At 38.5% G+C, this 26,418-nt stretch overlaps 1 protein-coding gene across 3 annotated transcripts in view; it reads left to right on the top strand.

The window, feature by feature from the left end:
• The window catches only part of LOC113898403 (cytochrome b5 reductase 4), a 115,197-nt gene that overhangs the window by 42,492 nt on the left and 46,287 nt on the right, over window positions 1-26,418 (top strand). For 2 of the 3 annotated variants that reach the window (XM_027551477.1, XM_027551474.1), the window contains exons 5-7: window positions 17,642-17,671; window positions 20,532-20,592; window positions 24,738-24,795. In XM_027551477.1, the coding sequence (XP_027407278.1) occupies window positions 17,642-17,671; window positions 20,532-20,592; window positions 24,738-24,795 (149 nt within the window). The remainder of the gene's footprint in view (window positions 1-17,641; window positions 17,672-20,531; window positions 20,593-24,737; window positions 24,796-26,418) is intronic. The other variant, XM_027551475.1, reaches the window with a different exon arrangement.

The raw sequence follows: 26,418 nt of genomic DNA, 5'->3' as shown, positions 1-26,418 counted from the left end.
AAAAAGGCTTTTTTCTTTCTACTAATACTACTACAAAACAAATAAGCATTACATGTACATAGGCAGACTTGAGAAGTATTGCAAGTTCAGTTTCCGACCTCCACAGTAAAGCAGATACCACAGTAAAGAAGGTCACATGAATTTTTTGGTTTCCTAGTGCATATAAAAGTTATATTTGCCCTCTACTATAGTCTATTAAGTGTGCAATAGCAGTATGTCTACAAAAACAATGTGCATACCTTAATTGAAAAACACTTTTGTATTGCTCATCCTGTTCATGATGCCAGTTGTCTTCTGTTCATACTGTTTGACTGTTTGCTGAACCCAGGGTAGGCAAGGCAGAAGCTACGAGGCTGGAAGGAGATTCAAGGAGCTATAAGAAGTACAGACACATTTATTCTCTCCTGGCTGGAACAGCAGCCATAACACAACCTCTCTCCTGGCTGATGCAGCAGCCATCGCAGCAGCCACAACATAACCATAACGTACCCATAACAAAACCATAACATAACCTTGAATAACATAATCATGATGTCATTCCAGTGTAGCCTCAGTGCTGCATCAGCCAGGGCTTTCATGGTGAAACTCATACAGGCGTACCACACAAGGTAGCCCGTGACCAAGGGAGCACCTCATGGGCAGTGCTAAAAGTGATCTCAGCTATTACATAATCATTTACAAATCGTAGGGCAAGAGTGAGAGGCCATGGGATGAGAGAGCCTGACCATGCCATCTTGGCTAATTTGCTCTTTCCCTTCAACTTTATTACTGAAAAAAAAGCAACCATCATCTGAACCCTCAGCAAGTTCTAATCTTTTTGCTGGTGGAGTGTCTGGCCTTGATATTGATGACTGCTGACTTATCAGGGTGGTGGTTGGTTCCTAGAGTTAGGGTCAGCTGTGGAGTTTCTTAAGATAAGACCACAAAGGAATTTGCCACATTGATTGATTCTTCCTTTCATGAATGATTTTTCTGTATTATATAGACCTATTTGATAGCATTTTACCCACAGTAGAACATCTTTCAAAATCAGTCACTAGTAAAGTCACTAGTGAAGTCGCTCAGTCGTGTCCAACTCTTTGCGACCCCATGGACTGTATGTAGCCTACCAAGCTCCTCTGTCCATGGAATTTTCCAGGCAATAGTACTGGAGTGGATTGCCATTTCCTTCTCCAGGGGATCTTCCTGACCCAGGGATTGAACCTGGGTCTCCCACATTGTAGACAGACGCTTTACCGTCTGACCCACCAGGGAAGTCAGTCCTCTCAAATGCTGATGCTGCTACTTTATCAACTGAGTTTATGTAATGTTCTAAATCCTTTGTTGTCATTTCAACAACGTTCAAGGCATCTGCACTGGGAGTAGGTTCCATCTCAGGAAACCACTTTTGAGCTTATCCATAAGAATCAACTCCTCATTACAAGGAGGCGGTCCTAAGATGGTGGAGGAATAGGACAGGGAGAGCACTTTCTCCCCCACAAATTCATCAAAAGAACATTTGAACGCTGAGTAAATTCCACAAAACAACTTTGGAATGCCAGCAGAAGACAGCAGGCACTCAGAAAAGCAGCCCATTGTCTTTGAAAGGAGATGGAGATGTCTTGAGGCTACTGTAAAAATAAGACTGAAAACCAGAAGCAGGAGGCTTAAGTCCAAATCCTGAGAACACCAGAGAACTCCTGACTCCAGGGAACATTAATTGACAGGAGCTCATCAAATGCTTCCATACCTACACTGAAACCAAGCACCACCCAAGGGCCAACAAGTTCCAGAGCAAGACATACCATGCAAATTCTCCAGCAACACAGGAACATAGCCCTGAGCTTCAATATACAGGCTGCCCAAAGTCACTCCAAACACATTTACATCTCATAACTCAATCCTGGACGCTTCATTGCACTCCAGAGAGAGGAAATCCAGCTCCACCCACCAGAACACCGACACAAGCTTCCCTAACCAGGAAAACTTGACAAGCCACCTGTACAACCCCACCCACACCTAGGAAACTCCACAATAAAGAGAACTCCACAAACTGCCAGAATACAGAGGCCACCCCAAACAGCAATATAAACAAGATGAAGAGACAGAGGAATACCCAGCAGGTAAAGGAACAGTATAAATGCCCACCAAACCAAACAAAAGAGGAAGAGATAGTGAATCTACCTGATAAAGAATTCCAAATAATAATAGCGAAAATGATCCAAAATCTTGAAAACAAAATGGAATCACAGGTAAATAGCCTGGAGACAAGGATTGAGAAGATGCAAGAAGGGTTTAACAAAGACCTAGAAGAAATAAAAAAGAGTCAATACATAATGAATAATGCAATGCTGCTGCTGCTAAATCGCTCCCCCGTCCCTGGGATTCTCCAGGCAAGAACACTGGAGTGGGTTGCCATTTCCTTCTCCAATGCATGAAAGTGAAAAGTGAAAGTGAAGTCGCTCAGTCATGTCCGACTCTTAGCGACCCCGTGGACTGCAGCCCACCAGGCTCCTCCATCCACGGGATTCTCCAGGCAAGAGTACTGGAGTGGGGTGCCATTGCCTTCTCCTGAATAATGCAATAAATGAGATCAAAAACACTCTGGAGGGAACAAATAGTAGAATAACAGAGGCAGAAGATAGGATTAGTGAAGTAGAAGATAGAATGGTAGAAATAAATGAATCAGAGGAAAAAAGAAAAATGAATTAAAAGAAATGAGGACAATCTCAGAGACCTCTGGGACAATGTTAAATGCCCCAACATCCGAATCATAGGAGTCCCAGAAGAAAAAGACAAAAAGAAAGACCATGAGAAAATACTTGAGGAGATAATAGTTGAAAACTTCCGTAAAATGGGGAAGGAAATAATCACCCAAGTCCAAGAAACCCAGAGAGTCCCAAACAGGACAAACCCAAGGTGAAAACACCCCAAGACACATATTAATCAAATTAACAAAGATCAAACACAAAGAACAAATATTAAAAGCAACAAAGGAAAAACAACAAATAACACACAAGGGGATTCCCATAAGGATAACAGCTGATCTTTCAGTAGAAACTCTTCAGGCCAGGAGGAAATGGCAGAACATACTTAAAGTGATGAAAGAAAATACCTACAGCCCAGATTACTGTACCCAGCAAGGATCTCATTCAAATATGAAGGAGAAATCAAAATCTTTACAGACAAGCAAAAGCTGAGAGAATTCAGCACCACCAAACCAGCTCTCCAACAAATGCTAAAGGATCTTCTCTAGACAGGAAACACAAAAGGGGAGTATAAACTCAAACCTAAAACAATAAAGTAAATGGCAACAGGATGATACTTGTCAATAATTACCTTAAACGTAAATGGGTTGAATGCCCTAAACAAAAGACAAAGACTGGCTGAATGGATACAAAAACAAGACCCCTATATATGTTGTCTACAAGAGACCCACCTCAAAACAAGGGACACATACAGACTGAAAGTGAAGGACCGGAAAAAGATATTCCACACAAATAGAGACCAAAAGAAAGCAGGAGGAGCAATACTCATATCAGATAAAATAGACTTTAAAACAAAGGCTGTGAAAAGAAACAAAGATAGACACTACATAATGATCAAAGGATCAATCCAAGAAGAAGATATAACAATTATAAATATATATGGACCCAACATAGGAGCACCACAATATGTAAGACAAATGCTAACAAGTATGAAAGGGGAAATTAACAATAGCACAATAATAGTGGGAGACTTTAATACCCCACTCACACCTATGGATAGGTCAACTAAACAAAAAATTAACAAGGAAACACAAACTTTAAATGATACAATAGACTAGTTAGACCTATTGATATCTATAGGACATTTCACCCCAAAACAATGAATTTCACCTTTTTCTCAAGTTCACACAGAACCTTCTCCAGGATAGAACACATCCTGGGCCATAAATCTAGCCTTGGTAAATTCAAAAAAATTAAAATCATTCCAAGTGTCTTTTCTGACCACAATGCAGTAAGATTAGATCTCAATTATAGGAGAAAAACTATTAAAAATTCCAACATATGGAGGCTGAACAACACGCTGCTGAATAACCAACAAATCACAGAAGAAATCAAAAAAGAAGTCAAAATATGCATAGAAATGAATGAGAATGAAAACACAACAACCCAAAACCTGTGGGACACTGTAAAAGCAGTGCTAAGGGGAAGGTTCACAGGAATACAAGCATACCTCAAGAAACAAGAAAAAAGTCAAATAAATAACCTAACTCTACACCTAAAGCAACTAGAAAAGGAAGAAATGAAGAACCCCAGGGTTAGTAGAAGGAAAGAAATCTTAAAAATTAGGGCAGAAATAAATGCAAAAGAAACAAAAGAGACCATAACAAAAATTAACAAAGCCAAAGCTGGTTCTTTGAGAGGATAAATAAAATTGACAAACTTTTAGCCAGACTCATCAAGAAACAAAGGGAGAAAAATCAAATCAATAAAATTAGGAATGAAAATGGAGAGATCACAACAGACAACACAGAAATACAAAGGATCATAAGAGACTACTATCAGCAATTATATGCCAATAAAATGGACAACGTGGAAGAAATGGACAAATTCTTAGAAAAGTACAACTTTCCAAAACTGGACCAGGAAGAAATAGAAAATCTTAACAGACCCATCACAAGCACGGAAATTGAAACTGTAATCAGAAATCTTCCAGCAAACAAAAGCCCAGGTCCAGATGGCTTCACAGCTGAATTCTACCAAAAATTTAGAGAAGAGATAACACCTATCCTACTCAAACTCTTCCAGAAAATTGCAGAGGAAGGTAAACTTCCAAACTCATTCTATGAGGCCACCATCACCCTAATACCAAATCCTGACAAAGATGCCACACAAAAAAAGAAAACTGCAGGCCAATATCACTGATGAACATAGATGCAAAACTCCTTAACAAAATTCTAGCAATCAGAATCCAGCAACACATTAAAAAGATCATACACCATGACCAAGTGGGCTTTATCCCAGCGATGAAAGGATTCTTCAATATCCACAAATCAGTCAATGTAATACACCACATTAACAAATTGAAAAATAAAAGCCATATGATTGTCTCAATAGATGCAGAGAAAGCCTTTGACAAAATTCAAAATCCATTTATGATAAAAAAAAAAAAACCTCCAGAAAGCAGGAATAGAAGGAACATACCTCAAAATAATAAAAGCTATATATGATAAACATTATCCTCAGCAAACATTATCCTCCATGGTGAAAAATTGAAAGCATTTCCCCTAAAGTCAGGAACAAGACAAGGGTGCCCACTCTCACCACTACTATTCAACATAGTTTTGGAAGTTTTGGCCATAGCAATCAGAGCAGAAAAAGAAATAAAAGGAATCTAAGTTGGAAAAGCAGAAGTAAAACGCTCACTGTTTGCAGAAGACATGATCCTCTACATAGAAAACCCTAAAGACTCCACCAGAAAATTACTAGAGCTAATCAATGAATATAGTAAAGTTGCAGGATATAAAATCAACACACAGAAATCCCTTGCATTCCTATACACTAATAATGAGAAAATAGAGAAATTAAGGAAACAATTCCAGTCACCATTGCAACGAGAAGAATGAAATACTTAGGAATATACCTACCTAAAGAATCAAAAGACCTATATATAGAAAACTATAAAACACTGGTGAAAGAAATCAAAGAGGACACAAATAGATGGAGAAATATACCATGTTCATGGATCAGAAGAATCAATACAGTGAAAGTGAGTATACTACCCAAAGCAATCTATAGATTCAGTGCAATCCCTATCAAGCTACCAACGGTATTTTTCACAGAGGTAGAACAAATAATTTCACAATTTGTATGGAAATACAAAAAACCTCGAATAGCCAAAGCAATCTTGAGAAAGAAGAATGGAACTGGAGGAATCAACCTGCCTGACTTCAGGCTCTACTGCAAAGCCACAGTCATCAAGACAGTATGGTACTGGCACAAAGACAGAAATATAGATCAATGGAACAAAATAGAAAGCCCAGAGATAAATCCACGCACCTATGGACACCTTATCTTTGACAAAGGAGGCAAGCATATACAACAGAGAAAAGACAATCTCTTTAACAAGTGGTGCTGGGAAAACTGGTCAACCACTTGTAAAAGAATGAAACTAGAACACTTTTGAACACCATACACAAAAATAAACTCAAAATGGATTAAAGATCTAAACGTAAGACCAGAAACTATAAAACTCCTAGAAGAAAACATAGACAAAACACTCTCTGACATAAATCACAGCCGGATCCTCTATGACCTACCTCCCAGAATATTGGAAATAAAAGCAAAAATAAGCAAATGGGACCTAATTAAAATTAAAAGCTTCTGCACAGCAAAGGAAACTATAAGCAAGGTGAAAAGACAGCCTTCAGAATGGGAGAAAATAATAGCAAATGAAGCAACTGACAAAGAACTAATCTCAAAAATATACAAGTAACTCCTGCAGCTCAATTCCAGAAAAATAAACGACCCAATCAAAAAATGGGTCAAAGAACTAAACAGACATTTCTCCAAAGAAGACATACAGATGGCTAACAAACACATGAAAAAATGTTCAACATCACTCATTAGCAGAGAAATGCAAATCAAACCTCAATGAGGTACCATTTCATGCCAGTCAGAATGGCTGCTATCTAAAAGCCTACAAGCAATAAATGCTGGAGGGGGTACGAAGAAAAGGGAACCCTCTTACACTGTTGGTGGGAATGCAAACTAGTACAGCCACTGTGGAGAACAGTGTGGAGATTCCTTAAAAAACTGGAAATAGAACTGCCTTATGACCCAGCAATCCCACTGCTGGGCATACACACTGAGGAAACCAGAATTGAAAGAGACACGTGTACCCCAGTGTTCATCACAGCACTGTTTATAATAGCCAGAACATGGAAGCAACCTAGATGTCCATCAGCAGACAAATGGATAAGAAAGCTGTGGTACATATACACAATGGAGTATTACTCAGCCATTAAAAAGAATACATTTGAATCAGTTCTAATGAGGTGGATGAAACTGGAGCCTATTATACAGAGTGAAGTAAGCCAGAAAGAAAAACACCAATACAGTGTACTAATACATATATATGGGATTTAGAAAGATGGTAACGATAACCCTGTGTGCGAGACAGCAAAAGAGACACAGATGTATATAACAGTCTTTTGGACTCTGGGGGAGAGGGCAAGGGTGGGATGATTTTGGAGAATGGCATTGAAACATGTATAATATCATATGTGAAACGAATTGCCAGTCCAGGTTCAATGCATTAGACAGGGTGCCTGGGGCTGATGCACTGGGATGACCCAGAGGGATGGTATGGGGAGGGAGGTGGGAGGAGGTTTCAGGATGGTGAACACATGTACACCTGTGGCGGATTCATGTTGATGTATGGCAGAACCAATACAATATTGTAAAGTAATTAGCCTCCAATTAAAATAAATTTATATTTAAAGAAAAAGAATCAGCTCCTCATCTATCAAGTTTTATGATGAAATTATAGCAACTCAGTCACATTTTCAGGTTTCACTTCTAATTCTAGTTCTTTTCTTATGTCTACCACATCTGCAGTTACTTACTCCACCATAGTCTTGAACCCCTCAGAGTTATCTGTGAGGGTTAGAATCAACTTCTTCCAGACTCCTCTGAAAGTTTGTATTTTGGCCTCTTCCCATGAATCATGAAAGTTTTTGGTGGCATCTAGAAAGTTACTCTTTTCCAGAAGGTTTTCAGTTGACTTTGCCAAGATCCATCAGAAGACTCACTATCTATGGCAGCTATATAGCCTTATAAAATATATTTCTTAAATAAGACTTGAAAGTCAAAATGACTCTTTGATCCACAGGCCACAGAATCGATGTTGTGTTATTGTTGTTTAGTCACTCACTCGTGTCTTGACTCTTTTGTGACACCATGGACTGTAGCCCACCAGGCTCCTCTGCCCATGGAATTCTCCAGGCAAGAATACTGGAGGAAATTGCCTTCCTCAGAGGATCTTCCTGTCCCAAGGATAGACCTGTGTCTTTTGCTTGGCAGGCACTTTCTTTACCACTGAGCCACAAGAGAAGCCTAGATGTTGTGTTAGCAGGCATGAAAAGAGCATGAATCTTGTGTATCTCCATACTGTTTGATATAGAAAACTTAGCTTTCAGCCTGTCTTGTCTTTCGACATGCCTTCCTCACTAAGCCTAGTCATTTCTAGCTTTTGATTTAAAGTGAGAGTCGTGGAACTCATCCTTTCACTTGAACACTTCAAGGCCATTGTAGGGTTATGTTCATGGGCCTAATATCAAATTGCTGTGTCTCAGGGAATAGAGACACCCAAGGAGAGGAAGAGAGAGGGAAATGGCCAGTCCATGGAACAGTCAAATCATACACATTTATAGATTAAATTTGCAGTCTTACATGGGTGTGCAGTTCATGGTGCCCCCAGATAATTACAGTGGTAACATCAGATCACTGATCACAGATCACCATAACAAATATAATAATGATGAAAAAAATTTGAAATATTGCCAGAATTACCAAAATGTGACCCAGAAACCTAAGTGAGCAAATGCTGTTGGAAAAATGGCCCCAGTAGACCTGGTCTATGCAGGGTTGCCACAAGCCTTCAATTTTTTAGGAACGCTATATCTGCAAAGTGGATAAAGCAATGCACAGTAGACGAGGTCTTCCAGTACACCAAAAGCAAATTAGTTTGAACTTTAGTGTCCGACAGTTCTTCCAAACCAGGTTACCTTTGTAAACAAATACCTTTATTTTCTTAATTGCTCCAGAGCTCACCAGATCACTGCCATCAGGGAACACGTTCTTAACTAAAATTTCTAAATGGCTAACTTTACTTCACCCTAAATATTACATGTCTTGTTTACACCGTCTGGTACTAAAGGTCACTTGCTTCTCTGTACTACCATTCAGGATGGTCAGAAAGTGTCCCAGCTCCTTAGGCTTCTGTGTCATAGGCATGAAACAAATGAAAGGACTCAGGATTTCCTTCCTGCCTGCCTGGAAATGAAAGACAGAGAACCTTCAAAATGATTCACCAAATACAGCAGACGCTGTTTAAAATGAGCAGATTCCACAGGGAAGTTGCCAGGTTAAGGGGAAAAAAGTAGGTGGAACAATTCAAAGTGATAAGCTAGCTCTCATACCTTCACTTTCAGAAAACACTTATCAGATACTTGAACTTAGAGCCACACAGGAATTTTAATGGTCACATAGGAAAAGAAAAATCAGATCTTGGGTCGGTAAAGAGAAGGAATTAGAACTGAGATCCCTGCCTGTGGCTTGGCTCCTGAAGTCTGTATAATCAGTGAAATGTGAATGCTTAACGGAAAAATCTGTCCAACAACAAAGGGAGATGTCAGGATAGTCTGCCTTGACCTTGTTTATGAGGTGATGGGGGAGAGGAAAGAGAAGTTTCCTTTGAGAATTTGTAGCCACAGTCTTACCCATATATGAGTTGGGCATTCAAATATATACCACCTATGTAGTCTTAGAAACCTCAAACCAAGAAGTAAAATGGTCTCCCATTATTGGTTTCCCAGGCTGCTTTGCAGATTTATAGATACCTTTTTAGTGGTGGAAAAACTTTCAATCTAAAACCCTCAAAATTGCCACAGGTATAGAGCAGCAGTTATTAGTGTACAGTGAAAAATTAATGCTTGAGGAAACAAGTCAGCAGAAATAAAGGCAGAATTTCACCTCTTGGACTTTAATATTTGTATACAGAATAAATAACTTTGTCTGATGTGATTAGGAAAATAAGAATAAATTAATAACATAATGAAGGAGACTAGTAATTGTGTAGTATTGAAAAAAATAGAATCTTTGGAAATGAAAAATCAAGCTGATGAAATAAAAAAGTGCATAACATAAATAGTGAGAGATTAGACATACAACAGTCCAATGAACTATAAAATTGAGCAGCAGAAATTGGACAGGATGTGATACAGAGAAACAAAATGATAGAAAAACATTCAAGAGCCACAGGGAATACAGTAATAAGATCTAACACTTATAATCAGATTTCCAGAAGGAAGTAGTAGTGAGAATGAGGAAGAGGCATCTGAATGGCTGAGAACTTTCCAGAATTGATAAATCACAAATATCAGAGATAGCAAATTCACCAAATCCTGATCAAGATAAATAAAAAGGAATCTACACATATTCTCTTTGTAGTCAAATTGAAGAACACCAAGACAATGAGAAGATATGAAAAACAGCCAGAGAGAGACAGAGTCACTGAGAAACCGGTAAATTGACAGCTAATTTACTCATGTAATTTACAAGCTGTTACAGCTAATTTATTAGAATATCAGTAGAAGACAGAAGTCAATAGAACATTACCTTGAAAGTTCTGAGAGAAAATATGACAACCTAAATTTATTTAGTAACAAGGTTGAAATAAAATTAGTTGGATGGGGAAGGAGGTGGGAGGGGCTTCAAGATGGGGAACACATGGACACCCATGGCTGATTCATGTCAATGTATGGCAAAAACCACTATAATATTGTAAAATAATTAGCTTCCAATTAAAATAAATTAATAATTTTTTTAAAAAAGACTAACGAAAGGAAATTTATGAAACTAAAATCAGCAGGGTTGAGGAAACTGAGGATTTGACTGAATCTTAATGGTAAAGAACTAAACTGTCATGAGTATTCCTTCTCCTTCTCACCACTTGGTTCAGCAAAGTGCAAACATATTTCTTACCCAGAATGAGACATGGACTCTGAAATACTGTACATTCATAAATTAAAAGTTCCCTTTTTCACACTGTCTGTAGCCCTGAGTTTGATTGCTGAGGCTGCATGATCTGTAGGAAGAACACAGGTTTCATATAGACAAACACGGCGTCAGATCTCATCTCTGCCTCAGGGTACACTCATACGCTTTTGTGATCTTCAGCATCCGTTAATAGACATGAGTTGTTTTTTTTTTCTTCAGCAGTATAATGGGGTTTAAGAATGAAACATCCCAGAGTCATTGTGAAGATTAAATAATGTTTGCTAAACACTCGATGCATCAGAAGCAACAGTTGGTAGGGACAGTAGAAGTGGGTGTTGCTATTAGTGGCTGCCTTTGCCCCTCTGTTCTGTGATGCTAAGGCTGCTTATGTTTTCTGTTCCCTTTTTGTACCCTTGTAATTATCAGCATGTACTGATGTGTCTTACCGTGGCTCTGTTTCTGGGAAAAATCAAGTATTATCATCATTATTGACAGGGCATGTGAGAGCATGGTTGTGAAACTCTGTTTCATTATAAAGCCTTTGGGGATTATAAATGTTTTGCTGGGGTGTGGCCAGTAACAGGTAAAGATATAAGGCAGCTTGCAAGGTATTAGGGAGCAAAGACAAGAATTCTTCAGGAACGTGTTGATTGCAATAAATGGATCAGGTGTTTTTTTTTAAACAGTAGAGACTTTAAGATCTAACAAGTTACAGTTTGAATTGCAGGCTAACAAGAGAAGTAGATCATGTAAAAGGGACAGAGTAACTGAAGAGAAAGGTTTAATATGTTAGAAATAAAGAATATTCTTTATTTTAAAGAAATATTTATTAATTAAAGTGAAATTTTTTTAAGAGTATTTCATATGCCTTTTATCTATAGGCAGGGTTGATCATTGCAGTCTACTGGCCTGAGATTTAGGGATAGAACTATTAGATGGGGTAGCAGTGTCATTGTCCAAACTGGGATGGATTTGAGAAAGATTGGGCTCCTATTAGTAGTTACACTAGTTCAAGAGAGGGCAGGCAGTGAATGGTGACTCTCCATGGCAAACTCAAGCATGTATTCACATGCTCTAATCTACTGTTAGAACTTATAGATGAAATGGAAACAGAGAGATGAAATGGGAATAGAGGGTGAAAACAGAGACAGTAGGCAGTAGATGGAGACTTGCTAACATGAGGATTTACAAGGGGTTGGGAGGGACGATGGATATACTGAAGAGAAATTTTGTACATGGACTTCTTTCCATATGAGATCCCCGACACGACGTTTTAGGTGGGGTGACCGCCAGACCCCAGTGCAGGGATGATCCAGAAGTAGCATTTCATAGGCATCCCCATAGCTGAGCAGATTTGAGAGGACAGTTTTCCATTTATCACCTGGTTTCTAGTGGGGGAGTGATGTCTGAAAAGAACACAGAAGAGCTAACTGTCAGAATATAAAACCGGTAATATTAGTGAGCCCTTATCAAGCCAAAAATCAGTGTACTTTTTATAATCCTTTGTTTAAAAAGGATTGTAGTTTGTTTCATGCTTTAGAAAGATGTCAATAATGAATAAAAGGAGAAACTTTGCTTGGAAAGGTGAGCTTCAGTCACTGCTGATTTATTTATGTGGAACACTTCATTCTCTGGCAAAGATGAGAAATGTTCTTGCTTTTTGCCCTTTTTTTAATCCTTTGCTATCTCTATTATAGCCACTGGCCACATATGGCTGGCTAGTGAGCATGGGAATTCTCTCCATATTGAAATGTGCTGGAAGTGTAAGTGCTACATTTTAAGAATTAGGATGAAAAATTACAAAATATCTCATAACTTTACATTGATTACATTGTCATGTGAAAATGATAATATTCTGAATATGCTGTATTAAGTAAAAATATATTATTAAAGTTAATTTGACCTGTTCTTTTTGTACTTTGTTAATGTGGTTATGTGGTATGGATGTGAAAGTTGGACTATTAAGAAAGCTGAGCACCGAAGAATTGATGCTTTTGAACTATGGTATTGGAAAAGACTCTTGAGAGTCCCTTGGACTGCAAGGAGATCCAGCCAGTCCATCCTAAAGGAGATCAGTCCTGGGTGTTCATTGGAAAGACTGATGTTGACGCTGAAACTCCAATACTTTGGCCACCTCATGCAAAGAACTGACTCATTGGAAAAGACCCTGATGCTGGGAAAGATTGAAGGTGGGAGGAGAAGGGGATGACAGAGGATGAGATGGTTGGAAGGCATCACCGACTCAGCGGACATGAGTTTGAGTAAACCCTGGGAGTTGGTAATGGACAGGGAGGCCTGGAGTGCTGCAGTCCATGGGGTCGCAAAGAGTCAGACATGACTGAGCAACTGAACTGAACTGAACTGAATGTGGTTTTTAGAAAATTTTAAATTATACTTGTGACTTGTATTATATTTCTTCTGGACAGCACTGTTCCAGACTTAAATGTACTTTTAAAATTTTAATTTGGTGTGGGAAGGGGGGGTGATGGTGCTTTTACTGCTTGGTTTATGGGATCTTACTTCCCAGACCAGGGATTGCACCCAGCCCAGGTGGTGAAAGCACTGAGTCCTAACCACTGGACAACCAGGGAATTCCCTTTATTTCCTGATTTTAAATAATTATTTAGTGAAAAAAAATGACAAAATCCCAGCTGAAATCATTTTTTAAAACAGTCACATTTTGTTTATATATATGTATATATATGTAAATGTATATTCAGTTAAAGAATATGTATTCTTTAATTGCAATATAGTTGATTTACAGTGTGTTCATTTCTGCTGCACAGAAAAGTGAATCACTTATATATCTATATATAGATAAAGATATATACACACACACACACAATCTGTTTTTGAAATTCTTTTCTCTTATGGTTTTTCATAGGATATTGAATATGGTTCTCTGTGCCATACAGTAGGACGTTGTTGTTTATCCATCCTATATGTAATAGCTTATATCTGCTAACCTCAAACTTCCATTCCATCCCTTCCCTACTTCCCCTTCCTCTTGGCAAACATAAGTCTGTTCTTTACATCTGTGAGTCTGTTTCTGTTTTGTGGATAGGTTCATTTCTGTCAAATTTCAGACTCCACATATAAGTGATATCATGTAGTATTTGTCTTTCTCTTTCTGGCTTACTTCACTTAGTATGGTAAGTGTATCCATGTTGCTACAAATGGCATCGTTTTGTTCTTTTCCTGGCTGAATAGTGGTCCATTGTGTATATATACAACATCTTTTTTGTCCATTCATCTGTTGATGAACATTTAGATAGTTTCTATGTCTTGGCTAATGTGACTCTTGTTGCTAGGTGTGCCTGTATCTTTTTTAATTAGAGTTTTCTCTGGATATATGCCCAGGAATGGGATTGCTGGTTATTGTTCATTCACTCAGCCATGTCCCACTCTTTGCGACCCCAGCATGGACTGCAGCATGCTAGGCTGCCCTGTCCTTCACTCTCTCCTGGAGTTTGCTCAGGCTTATGTCCATTGAGTCAATGATGCCATCCAACCATCTCATTCTGTGTCACCACCTTCTCCTTATGCCTTCAGTCTTTGCCACAGCATTAGGGTCTTTTTTAATGAGTCAGCCCTTTGCATCAGGTGGCCAGAGTTTTGGAGCTGCGGCCTCAGCATCAGTCCTTTCAATGAATATTCAGGGTTGATTTCCTTTAGATTGACTGGTTTGATCTTGCTGTCCAAGGGACTCTCAAGAGTCTTCTCCATCATATGGTACTATTAGGTACCATATGCTGTGGTACCATAGCACCATCATATGGTAATACTGTTTTTAGATTTTTGAGGAACCCCTATAGTGTTTTCCATACTAGTGACTGTATCAATTTATATTCCCACCAACAGTGTAGGAGGTTCCCTTTTCTCCACATCCTTTCCAGCATTTATTTGTAATGATGGTCATTCCGTAAAATAGTCACATTTTCTAATGGCATAGCTCATGTCAGAAATGTGCATATGTGTGTGTGCACACACACACTTGTGCTTGCTCAGTCCTGTCCGACTCTTTGTGACCCATAAACTGTATCCCACCAGGCTCCTCTGTCCTTGAAATTGTTCAAGCAAGAATACTGGAGTGGGTTGTCATTTCCTTCTCCAGGGAATCTTCCCAACCCAGGGATCAAACCCAGATCTCTTGTATCTCCTGTATTGGCAGGCAGATTCTTTACCACTAGCACCACTTGGATGTTTCTTCTTAATTTCTCATAGGTTTATCATGATTTCCAATATTAATGCTTTATGTTTTGACTTTTCATTCCTGTTTTCTCAAGCAGCTACTGACTATAAAGCACTTAGAGCCATAGACCAGGAGAATACTTTCAAGGTGGAAGAGGGATTCCCTTCTAACAAGCTCAGTTTAAAAGTTCAGATACTGAAGCTTGTAGGTATATATACCTTCCTTAACTAATAATAGTTATTTAATTGGAAAAGTTCACCCTTGAAAGAAATCCTGGATACTTCTTTTTGTAAGGTAGAGATCACCTCATTCAAGTTATCCTCTTTTGAATAATGTATTTTCCTTTGGTATACACCAGTGGTTCTTGGATTGGTTTTTCTCCCTGCCAGACTGGTGGCTCAGATGGTAAAGCGTCTGTCTACAATACAGAAGACCTGGGTTTGATCCCTGGATCGGGAAGATTCCCTGGAGAAGGAAGTGGCAACCCACTCCAGTACTCTTGCCTAGAAAATCCCATGGATGGAGGAGCCTGGTGTCCATGGGGTCGCAAATAGTCGGACGTGACTGAGTGACTTCACTTCACTTCAGAGACACTAGAGGCTTCCCAGGTGACTCAATGGTAAAGAATCTGCCTGCCAATCCCAGAGCCGCAAGAGATGTTGGTTCGCTCTTTGGATTGGGAAGAGCCCCTGGAGGAGGAAATGACAACCCACTTCAGTATTTTTGCCTGGAGAATTCCATGGTCAGAGGAGCCTGGAGGGCTATAGTCCATGGGTTCTCAAACAGTTGGACATGACTGAATGGCTTTCATTTTCCAGAAAGCAGAGGCTCTTATCAGAGTAATGCACTCTAACCAATGTTATAAGAAGATGCAAATTTTCTTGGCCATGGAGCCAACCAAATAGTAGAATTAGTTAACAAGATAGAATGTTAAGTTTTTTGTTAAACAGGAAAGTATCTCATGCCTAAAATAACTCAGATGTGACTATGCTTCATAGTAAATAATAATCTCTCTTATTTCTGTGACTCAGTTTTCCAAAAGAATTGCAAAGATAAGACTTGTAGAGCTTTAAAGGTTTTTTAGATCATTTAAGTAGGTTCTCTTCTTGCTGGTACTTCTTATATTAAAAAAAAAAAAAAAAAGAAGCTCAGAAAACAAGCAGTTGCAGGATCTGACAGGTTCAAATCAATTCACATCAGATGGGAAATAATCATAGGAGATGATTTTTTTTCCCCCTAGAAACAAATTACTTGGAAGAAGTGTTTAAAATCTGTGAGTCTCTTAGATAAAAGCAAATTATTTTACATGGTCAATGAGATTCATTGAACTGCCAAATATGTTGTGCACTGAAATTAGACTTAATTTACTTTTGTTATGGTGAGTTTGCTATTTGTTTTAAGATAAAACCAATGATCACAAGTACAGTAGCAAAGACAGGTGAAATTGGATGGAGGTCAGTTGCCAACCCAGACCATCAGTGATCCCTTGCAAACTAATGACTAGATTTTTATCTAGAGGTTGAGAAACAAAACCCATTTTGAGACATAATTTAAATGGTCTTTAGGCCTTGTGTCTTTTGAGAAAGTACTAACTCTCTCAATGGCATATTAAGAAAAATGGTGTTCAGTTCAGGGGATATAAAGTTTAACCTCAGCTTTACTGCTGAAGAGCCGTGGGTTTCATTCAAGTCCTGACCTCTATTTTCAACCTTCAGTGAGAGGAATGGATGATAATTTGGTGTGTGTTGTTAAGATCCCTTTCAGTTCTGAACTTATTTCAGTAAAATGGGGAAAATAAAAGAATGGTTATCTGACCTCCTTAATCATAGTTATTTTATGATGTGAGTGACAAGTGGTAGTAATTTTATGAGGTCTCTGGTTGATTGAAAATTAAAATATAAAAGAATTTGAAAGCTTGGATGTACATATTTTGGTTTCTTTTTCTACAAAACAAGGTGATGTCATGTTAACAAGTAATGTCTATCAATTCAGTTTACTTCTTGAATATTTTGTGTTAGCTTGGCGTTCTTTTTTTTAAGAGAACTCTGGCAACTTGCTGATGGTTTTGTTTTGACATATGGTTATAAAACTTGTGGTGATCAAGGTATAATATAGACTTGTGAGCCGGTTGCCATCCTGAAAATACCCATTAAACTTTTTCTGGCTTGTAACCCGAATGATTGATTGTACTGATAAACAAGTAAAAATCTTACTGTATTTCAGCACTTGGCCATTTAAATTTGAATAATCATTTTAAGTGCTCACCTAGTTAAGAGAGTAAGGTAGTAAGGTGTCTTTCTTTGGGTTAATATGTATGTTTCTGATATAAAGTGTAATCTAATAAATTTTGGATAGTTTTGACTAATTTAGATAATGACAACCTGGAGAAAACTTGGGTCTTTATGTGCTTTCTAAAGAAATTCACCAAGATATTAGGGGAGAAAAATCCAGAAAAGGAGGGGAAAGCCCAGTGAATTCTGAGACAAACATCTGCAGAAATGACTTGGCAGTCTTCAGAGATGAAATGACTTACTTAAAAGATAGGCCATCTGTTTATCAGCCTTATTTCTCTCCTCAGGGCTTTTGTTAAAGAAAGCCCTTTTAGAAGAGGGCTGTTATCCTTATGTCAATAATATAAACTGATCTGCTCTGATGTTACACTTTTCTTAACCTAACTTTTTTATTTTCCTAAACTGTTGTACAGACTATCATGAGGAAAAGAAAGTCTTAAATGGTAAGTCGTATACATTTATAGTAAAAAACTGAATCATATTTACATGACTGTATACAAAATGCCTTACAGAATTATTTGGGATATTTAGATATCTTTATGCAAAAGATGTGTTTACTTGCTAAGCTTAGAGGATTTGACAGGACTCTGTAGATCCCTTATTGAAGCCATGACTCTTTCTATAGTCCTTTCTATGGCATCTCTGAACTTGTGTTCATCTGTCCTCAACTTGAATACAGTAAGTCCCCTATATATGAATGAGTTCTGTTCCGAGAGTGTCTTCATAAGTCCAATTTGTTCATAAGTCCAACAAAGTTAGCCTAGGTACTCAACTAACACAATAGGCTATATAATAGTGTATGACAGGTTTATAATACTTTTCACACAAATAATAAATTAAAAAAAAAATAAAGAAAACATTTTTAGTCTTATAGTACTTTGAAAAGTACAGCAATACCAGCTGCATCACGGCTGCTTTTGCACTTGCTTCCAAGTATCCTGGGCTTAAAATAAAGATACTGTGCTAGTATACTCTGTACTCGGCTTCCCAGGTGGCACTAGTAGTAAAGAACCCAGCTGCCAATGCAGAAGGCAAAGGAGATACAGGTTCAATCCCTTGGTGGGGAAGATCCCTTGGAGGAAGGCATGGCAACTCACTCCTATATTCTTGCCTGGAGAATCTCATGGACAGAGGAGGCTGGAAAGCTATAGTCCATGGGGTCTCAGAGAGTCAGACACAACTGAAGCAACTTAGCACACATGCACTCTATACAGAACTGTACAGTAAAGCACACAAAAGCACAACCACGTGTAGAGGATGCATGCATGTGACAGTGTACACTATACACATGAACTGACCTACATGATTGGACACGTGAATGCACGTTTGCCTCTTTGAAAGTTCGAGACTTGAAGGTTCTTATGTAGGGGACTTAACTATACTTGCGTTGACTTGGAGTTCCCCCCTCCGATGCCAGGCTGAGGGCACCTCTCCCTCAGGCACAGGGCTCTCCTCCAGTGTCTATGCAGATACTGAGTAGCCTGTTAATCCCCTCTTCTCTGGGCTCGGCAGCTCTCCTCAGCCGTTCACTATGATTTGGAATCATGACTGACACTACCCCTAACCTCCTCAAAAACTTTGGTGTGAGACTTTCAAAACTGCCTGGGGCTACTCTGACTGAACTGTAATACTAATATATGTTTTAAAATGTATTTTTTTCCTTTCTGTTTTGGACAAGAAAGTTGTAGAAATTCAGCTAACAAGCTAGATTGCCAGATGAATTACCTCTTCATTTTCAAGTAGAGGAAACAGTCTTCTTATAGACTAATACATGCAGTGTGTGATGTGCCACCTGAAGTTGTTTGTCTAGCAGGGTCACCGCATTAAAAGAAGGGCTGTTCTTGGGTTTCAGCTGATACTTTACTCTTACATGATACTAGGCAAACAGCCTTTCCTTAAAGGCTAATTACTGATTGGCTATTTTCTTTCCCACCACATTGCTTTCCTTTGGGTGCATGGCACTTAACATGTCAGTTAACAGTGGCCTTAAAAATGTGATATTACATTGTCCAGTGGTCTGGCCAGCACAGTTACCTCTTTTATATGAATATGTATGCCTCAAATATTTGACTTATATAAGTGTATATGGTTAAGTCTGCATATTTACAGATGTCATCTGCCTGCTTTCTGTGTCATCATTTAAACGTCATTTAAAACACTGAAGCCAGCATTCCTCTAGAGACCCAGTCTCTTCAAATTGACATAAGTCCATCAATTCTCTCGTGTTTTAACAGAAGGTTCTCTGGATAAGAAGAATCTTGAAAACCTCTAAACTACCGTGTCTCCTAGGTGCCTCCCAACACTGACTTTGTATAATTACCATGCCTTCTAATTGAGAATTCTAAGACTCGCCAAAGCCTAATTTTTTTTTTCCTGCACAAAGAGTACACTCCTATTGTAGAAGAAAAATAGTTCATGTTTACAGAATCTCTGAAGCTCTTCCCTGTTCTCAGAGTTTTCAAAAACAATTCAAAAACCAGAGCCTTGGTGGGCATTTAAAATGTGATGTTGAGACACACCCACAAGAAAATCTAAAATGAAAAAGACAGAATACCACGTGTCAGCAAGGTATTGGAGCAACCAGGCATCCATACCCTTATGGTAAAAATTGTAAGTTGATATGACCTTTTTGGAAAACTGTTTAGCAGTATTTACTAAAGCTGAACATACTCATGTCCTGTATACCTACCAGATATGTAGATGGATGTTCTTTAAGAATGAGTGTGTACATGTACCAAGAATATTAATAACAGCACTATACATAATCACCAAAAACTGCCCAAATATCCATCAGCAGTAGAATGAATAGATTCTAATATATGGTATATGGTATATTGAGAGAGTATAATAATACTCAGTAGTAAAACAGAACAAACTACTAATGCATTCAGCAGCATGGATAACATCTCAGAAAACTCCAGACCTGACTCATTGCTTACTATTAATCATGCTAATTTGACATTAACTGTAATGTCTATGGAACTGTCCCCAAAACCCAGACTAAAAGAAAGCATGTTTTATGATTCCACTTTTTCATAAAGGCCAAATGCAGGCAAAAACTAATCATGATGTTAAAAGTCAGAATAGTGATTATCTTGGGGGAGAGGTGGTGAATGGAAGGGCACAGGGAGGGTGATGGTTACAAGGGTATGTTTTACAGATGGAAATTCATTGAGTAGTATATTTATGACTTGTCTCCTTTTATAATATTTCAATAAGAAGTTTACTGGAGAGATGGGGTGAAAAAAAGAAAAATGCAACATAGATGAACTGTAGCTATTTTGTTTATTTTTCTTTGTGAAGGCATGCTTCCTCAGAGCCAAGTGACAGATACACTTGCCAAAGAAGGTCCTAGTTCTCCAAGGTATGCTTTCTAATTTTACTTTCTTTAAAGCTTAATCAGTTCTACACCAAAATATGCACATTAAAAAAAATGGCTCTAAGTTTGATTTATTGCTTATTATATTAATCATGCTTTTTTGATACAAGAACTGCACTGCCTCATTTATCAGGCATTGTTGAAAAATGAGCTGTTCCCTAAATATGAATTTTTAGCATAACTGAAGTTTAACCCATTTTAAACACCACAACTTAAAAAAGAACTATTTAAAACAATTTTTTTCTGATTATCACATATATATTCATGGTAGCAAACTTAGAAACACAGGGAAATACAAAAGAAAGTGATAAAAGTCAGTCCCATCAACCCTAAATATATACTCTTAATATTTGGTTTATTCTGTCCACTTTGATTCATGTAGTACCTATTTCCGTATTATTCTGACAGTATCGGTATTACAGTATATTATGTGATCAACTTTGTATGTCATGAAATATTCTGCAAAGGCATTTTCTGGTCTGTATTCCATTGTATGATGGAAATTGATCAAGTATCCATAATTTATTCAACTGTAATATGCTTCCCTAGTGGCTCAGTGGTCAAGAATCCTTCTGCTAATGCAGGAGATGGAGGTTCATCCCCTGTGTAGGGAAGATCCTCTAGAGAAGGAAATGGCAACTCACTCCAGTATTCTTGCCTGGGAAATCCCATGCACAGAGGAGGAGCCTGGCAGGCTACAGTCCATGGGGTTGCAGAAGAGTCAGACACAACTTAGCAACTAAACAACAACAGCATTATTTTGCATGTCTAGTTTGTTTTATCAGTTTTTTAATGAAAATTCTTGGAAATGTATTGCACTGTCTTAGTAAATTAAACAATCCATGTATAATTTTGTTAATGATATTTCACATGCCCTAGGGTTATGTGTGTTATTTGTCATTTTTCTCTTACCACCTTTCCCCACAAGGTGAATCTGTAACAGTAGCATCCTGCTATACTTGTTATATCTGTTAAGTTATTTCATATACAATTTTAAGTTAAGGGCCTCGGGGTATCTCTTGTAAGATTCACACTGGGGGCCTGTATACAGGTAATAAGAACAAAATCAATTTGATCAGAAGTTTTACAAAACAGATGATGTAGCTTTTCCTTAAATTTTTGCTGTTGACTGTTAAACATCCTTGGTGAGTTAATTTCGTCGGTAATATATTTGTGACAGGAAAGAGTCAAGGTAATAAGCATGTAGATTTTGTCATTTTCCTTCAGAAAATATGTTGTGTTATTGCTCTGATACAAGGCATTTTAGATGTGTAACCTTTATAAAAAGTGTCTTGTCAAGGAGGTGGTTTGTCTTTATCCAAGTTGGTATACCTGTAGTATATGTCCATGTATTTGCTGGTATACATGAAGTATTGTTGTTCAGTTACTAAGTTGTATCTGACTCCTTGCAGCCCCATGGAGTACAGCAAGCCATTCTTCCCTGTCCTTCACCATCTCCTGGAGTTTGCTCAAACTCCTGGTCATTGAGTCAGTGATGCCATCCATCCATCTTATCCTCTGTTGCCCTTCTCCTCATGCCCTCAATCTTTCCCAGCATCAGGGTCTTTTCCAAGGAGTCGACTCTTCCTATCAGGTGGCCAAAGTATTGGAGCTTCAGCATCAGTCCTTCTATTGAATACTCATGATTTCCTTTAGGATTGACTTGTTTGATCTCCTTGCAGTCCAACGGACTCTCAAATGTCTTCTCCAGCACCACAGTTCAAAAGCATCAATTCTTTGGCGTTCAGCCATTTTTATTGTCCAGCTCTCACATCTGTACATGACTATTGGAAAAACCATAGCTTTGATTATACAGACCTTTGTCAGCAAAGTGATGTCTCTGCTTTGTAATATGCTGTATAGGTTTATGATAGCTTTCCTTCCAAGGAACAAATGTCTTTTAATTTCATGGTTGCAGTCATTATCTGTAGTGATTTTGGAGACCAAGAAAATAAAATCTTCCATTTTTTCCCCTTCTATTTGCCATGAAGTGATGGGACCAGATGCCACAATCTTCATTTTGTTAATGTTGAATTTTAAGCCAGCTTTTTTCACTCTCCTTTTTTACCCTCATCAAGAGGCTCTTTAGTTCCTCTTCGATTTCTGCCATTAGTAGTATCATCTGCATGTCTGAGGTTATTGATATTACTGCCAGCAATCTTGATTCCAGTTTGTGATTCATCCAACCTGGCATTTTGCATGGTATTCTGCATATAAGTTAAATAAGCAGGGTGACAGTATACAGACTTGACATACTCCTTTCCCAATTTTTGAACCAGTCTATTTGCCATGTCCAGTTCTAACTATTGCTTCTTGACTTCTTGACCTGCATACAGATTTCTCAGGAGACAGGTAAGTTAGTCTAGTATTCCCATCTCTTTAAGAATTTTCCAGTATGTTGTGATCACACAGTCAAAGGCTTTAACATAGTCAATGACAAGAAGTAGATGCTTTTCTGGTATTCTCTTGCTTTCTCTAGTGGATGTTGGCAATTTTGATCTCTGATTCTTCTGCCTTTTCTAAGCTTGTTGCTTAGAAAAGTCAGCTTGTACATCGGAAATTTCTTGATTCACATACTGCTAAAGCCTAGCTTGAAGGATCTTGAGTATTACCTTGCTAGCATGTGAAATGAGTGCACTTTTATGGTTGTTTGAACATTCTTTGGTCTTGGAATGAAAACTGACCTTTTCCAGTCCTGTGGCCACTGCTGAGTATTCCAAATTTGCTGATGTATTGAGCTGACTTTAACAGCATCATCTTTTAGGATTTGAAATAGCTCAGCTCGAATTCCATCACCTCTACTAGCTTTGTTGGTGTAATGCTTCCTAAGGCCCTCTTGACTTCACACTCCAGGGTGTGTGGCTCTAGGTGAGTGACCACACCATTGTCGTTATTTGGGTCACTGCAATATTGTTTGTATAGTCCTTCTGTGTTTTATTACCACCTCTTCTTAATCTCTTCTGTTTCTCTTAGGTCCTTGCCATTTCTGTCGTTTCATCGTGCCCATTCTTGAATGAAATTTTCCCTTGATATCTCCAATTTTCATGAAGGGATTTCTGTTCTTTTCCATTCTATTGTTTACCTCTTTTCTTTGCATTGTTCACGTAAGAAGTCTTTCTTTTCTCTCCTTACTATTCTCTGGAACTCTGCATTCAGATGGGTATATCTTTCCTTTTTCCTTTGCCTTTGGCTTCTCTTCTTTCATCAGCTCTTTGTAAAACCTCCTTAGACAACCAGTTTGCCTTCTTGCCTTTCTTTTTCTTTGGGGTAATTTTGATCAACACCTGCTGTACAATGTTACAAACCTCTGTCCATAGTTTTTCAGGCAGTCTGTGTACCAGATCTGATCCCTTGAATCTGTTTGTCATTTCCACTGTAAAATCATGAGGGTTTTGATTTAGGTCATATCTGAATGGCCTAGTGTTTGGCCTAATGTTCCTAGGGACACTAGGAAAGTGTCCCTACTTTCTTCAATTTAAGCCTGAATTTCGCAGTGAAGAGCTCATGAGCCACAGTCAGCTCCAGGTCTTATTTCTGCTGACTGTATAGAGCTTCTCTATCTTTGGCTGCAAAGATTATAATCAACCTGATTTCAGTATTGATCATCTGGTGATGTCTATGTGTGGAGTCATCTCTTGTGTCATTGGAAGAGGGTGTTTGCTATGACCAATGTGTTCTCTTGACAAAACTCTGTTAGCCTTTGCCCTGCTTCATTTTGTACTTCAAGGCCAAACTTGCCTGTTACTCCAGATATCTCTTGACTTCCTACTTTTGCATTCTAGTCTCCTATGATGAAAAGGACATCTGTTTTTGGTGTTAATTCTAGAAGGTCTTGTAGGTCTTCAAAGAATTGGTTAACCTCAGCTGCTTTGGCATTAATGGTTGGGGCATGAACATGGAAGTATAGGCATTTTAAATTAAGAAATAATTGCGAGTCTGATTATTTAGTGAAAAAGTTTCCCTCAAAAAATGTATTTCTTACTGTAGGTTTCAAAATAAATGTTTTAAATCATGTATCTATTGTGTTATATTGTATGTTTTTTTGATTGTATATATTTTAAAATTATATCTTTAATGGTTAATTTATGTTAATGCATATAATTATTCATTCTTTTTTGAATATTTTACAGCTATGACTGGTTCCAAACAGACTCTTTAGTCACCATCGTCATATATACTAAACAGAAGGTAAACAAGTTTTTAACATCAGAAAAAAATAAAAAGCTACATGCAGGCACATTTCTGAGCACTCATCTTGTATTAACTTACAGCAATTCTATAAGATAGATCATTTCATTATCCCTATTTTACAGGTGAGGAAACAGAGATTAGGTAGTTTAGCAGAGTCACACAGTAAATGGGAGATCTAACATTTTGATCCCAGACAGGCTGGCTCCATAGTATATGCTCTTAACAAACATGCCATAGCATCTCAGGAAAAAAAAACAGAAAGTAGTGGGTTGGCCAAGAAGTTCGATCCAGTTTTTCCATAACATCGTACAAAAACCTGAAGAAAACTTTCAGCCAACCCATTATTTTATATGCTCTTCTGTGATTTTGTTTGTTTTTATGCATGGATAACAGCAGTGAGTACCCTTGGACTGCAAGGAGATCAAACCAGTCAATTCTAAAGGAAATCAGTCCTGAATATTCATTGGAAGGACTGATGCTGAAGCTGAAATCCCAATACTTTGGCCACCTGATGCGAAGAACTGACTCATTGGAAAAGACCCTGATGCTGGGAAAGATTGAAGGCAGGAGGAGAAGGGGATGACAGAGGAAGAGATGGTTGGATGGCATCACCAACTCAATGGACATGAGTTTGAGCAAGTTCTGAGAATTGATAATGGGACGGGGAAGCCTGGCATGCTGCGGTCCATCAGGTCGGAAAGAGTCGTACACGAGTGAACAAATGAACTGAACTGAACAGCAGTGAGAGTCGCAGTTTAACTTCACCATATGAACTGATTTCCTGCACTTGAATTGGAATTCAAGAGACAGGAGAGAGGATTGCTGTCTTAGTATGCTTAAGCTGCTAACCAGCTTTAGATGTCCTCTGGAAACTAAAATTAGGGAATTAACTCATTCATTATTTATTGAACACTGCTTCATTCTGGACACTGCTGTAGAATTCAGAAATGTACAGGTGGGCCAGATTCATAGAGACTGAGACCTCACCAGGCTTACAGTCCAACCTGGAAAATCAGATGAATAAGCAGGCAACTTACACCATCTCCAGGCACATCCTCCAGCAGCCTGCAGGGTCTCCACACTTGAGGAACCATAGAGATTTAGAGAGAAATTCTGGCAGCCAAGGATTCCTGAGAATTCATGCTACTTCTGCCATGGCAGAACTGTATCTGAGTGAGTGAGTTCCTCCTCCTCCTGAAGTAGGATTTGATGTTCCCGCCGGAGTGTCCAGCCTCTGCCTGAAAGAGCCAGCATGTCCAGAGGCACTGCATGTCCTACTTCCTACTCCCTCCTCACCAAGCAGTCTAGAACCAAGAGGGCAGGGCCTAGGGAACCTGGGATCCGTCTCTTCCCATTGGTGATACCAGTGAGGCACAGAGGGTGGATGACTGAGGGTAAGGGGGAGCCTACTATGTTGAAAGATGTGTTCCTTGTGTAAATGAAAGGCAGAAAAATAACTTGCATCAAAGCTATGTAGAAACTAGAGACATCTGAAAAGTTGTTAGTGATACATTTTTTTTTGATAAGCTGAGCTTAAGAAGTTGTGTTAAGACAGTCCCTTATGCTTAGAGTTTACAGATGAGTGCGTAAGGTAGACATTAAGCATAGACACATATGTAG

The sequence above is a fragment of the Bos indicus x Bos taurus genome, chromosome 9 (assembly GCF_003369695.1).
Source record: "Bos indicus x Bos taurus breed Angus x Brahman F1 hybrid chromosome 9, Bos_hybrid_MaternalHap_v2.0, whole genome shotgun sequence".
NCBI lineage: Eukaryota > Metazoa > Chordata > Mammalia > Artiodactyla > Bovidae > Bos > Bos indicus x Bos taurus.
This window is presented reverse-complemented; position numbering and strand designations above follow the sequence as displayed.